At 33.7% G+C, this 1559-nt stretch overlaps 1 protein-coding gene across 1 annotated transcript; it reads left to right on the top strand.

Moving 5' to 3' along the window:
* Positions 1-302: 302 nt before the first annotated feature.
* On the top strand, positions 303-1241 carry LOC308401489 (olfactory receptor 7D11-like; the record flags this gene model as incomplete). Its single annotated transcript, XM_080889707.1, has 1 exon — positions 303-1241. The coding sequence occupies one exon, from the start codon at positions 303-305 to the stop codon at positions 1239-1241; it is 939 nt and encodes a 312-aa protein (XP_080745833.1).
* Between the last annotated feature and the right edge of the window lie 318 nt (positions 1242-1559).

A 1559-nucleotide genomic window follows, 5' to 3' on the forward strand; every position in this document is an offset into this window, starting at 1 on the left:
AAGCATGTGAACATTTACAAGGGGATTTTGCGGGGATGACATCATCTTTTTGCAATATCTGATGCAATATGGACATTTCACATTCTTATGTCTAATTTGACTGGAAGAGGGAGCTATCCAATCAAAACATACTGTTCTTCCAAGCCTTAAAGTGAGAAGTTTAAATACTGCTCAGTAAAAGCAAAGGTGTTTGACTGAGCTCAGAGGTGTGAAATCTGATATAGAAGAAAATTGACCACATACTTTATCCATATTTGCTTTGCTTTTTCTTTTCTTCTTCTTCTTCAACTTCCAAACGGAATATGTCTTTACAGAATGCTTCAATCAGTGTAACACACTTTATTATAGGTGGTTTTGACACACTCAGTAGACCTATTGCTGTTGGTGTGGTTATCCTAATAACCTATCTTCTTGCTGTTCTTGCCAATATGATAAATATCATGTTTATTATTTCTGACAAGAGATTACATAAACCAATGTATCTTCTGATTTGCAACCTTGCTGTTGTTGATATAGTGTACACCTCCAGTTCCAGTCCAACAATGATTGGGGTTCTACTCGCAGGTGTTAATACTATATCCTATGTGGCATGTTTAATTCAAATGTGTGTTTTCAATTTGGGAACATCGATGGAGTCATTTGTTTTAGCATTTATGGCATTGGATAGATTCATTGCAATAATTTATCCTTTTCAGTATCAACGTTATTTAACAAACACACGTGTTCTTGTTCTTACATTTATCATGTGGTTCATTGCCTGGTGTTTTGCGTTTTATATGCCTGCAACAGTTGTCCCCCTCCCACACTGCAGTTCAAGGCTGAAATACAGCTTCTGTGACTTTGCTGCTGTAATAAGAACGACCTGTGTTAACCCAGAGAAATATTTCAATGAAGTTTCCATTGCAGCATTTTTTATTTTCTTTTTCACTTTCGTTTTTATTTGTCTTTCATATTGTGGAATCTTACTTTTTGTAAAACTATCTTCAAATAATGAAAAAATGAAAATGGGGAGCACTCTTGTGAGTCACTTAATTTGTGTAGTTGTTCATTACTGTCCTGCGTTTGTTCGCATTATGTTCACTAGGTTTGGTGTGGTACTAACTCTTGAGGAACGCCAAGGTTTAGTAATTGGTGCAGTCCTCGGTCCATGTCTTGTAAATCCTTTTGTGTACTGTCTTAGAACAAAAGAAATTAAACAAAAGCTCTTTAAGATTTTCAAAAAGTTTAACACATCTGACTAAAATCTTGTGAACTGAGTGTGCTTATTTATTTTTTATTTTTTTGTAGATAAACAGATGTCGGTGTAAATTTTCAGAACATTATTTCACAAAATGTTTGAAACACCAACCATTCACTTTGATTCTGGCACAGAAGTGAGAATTATTCTACTTGTCGGTTTTAGACAAGATATTTTCCTAACCTTAACTTTTCAATTCACTTCATACAAAATTTAGAACTAAAGTTTTTGATTTTGTTTTTAATTTAGTTAAACTGTTTATGTGTCTGTGAGCAACAGTATGTTTTTTTTCCTGCTATGCTGTAAATAATCATATTTTAAT

The sequence above is a fragment of the Rhamphochromis sp. 'chilingali' genome (genome assembly GCF_963969265.1).
Source record: "Rhamphochromis sp. 'chilingali' genome assembly, chromosome: 8".
Classification (NCBI taxonomy): Eukaryota; Metazoa; Chordata; class Actinopteri; order Cichliformes; family Cichlidae; genus Rhamphochromis; species Rhamphochromis sp. 'chilingali'.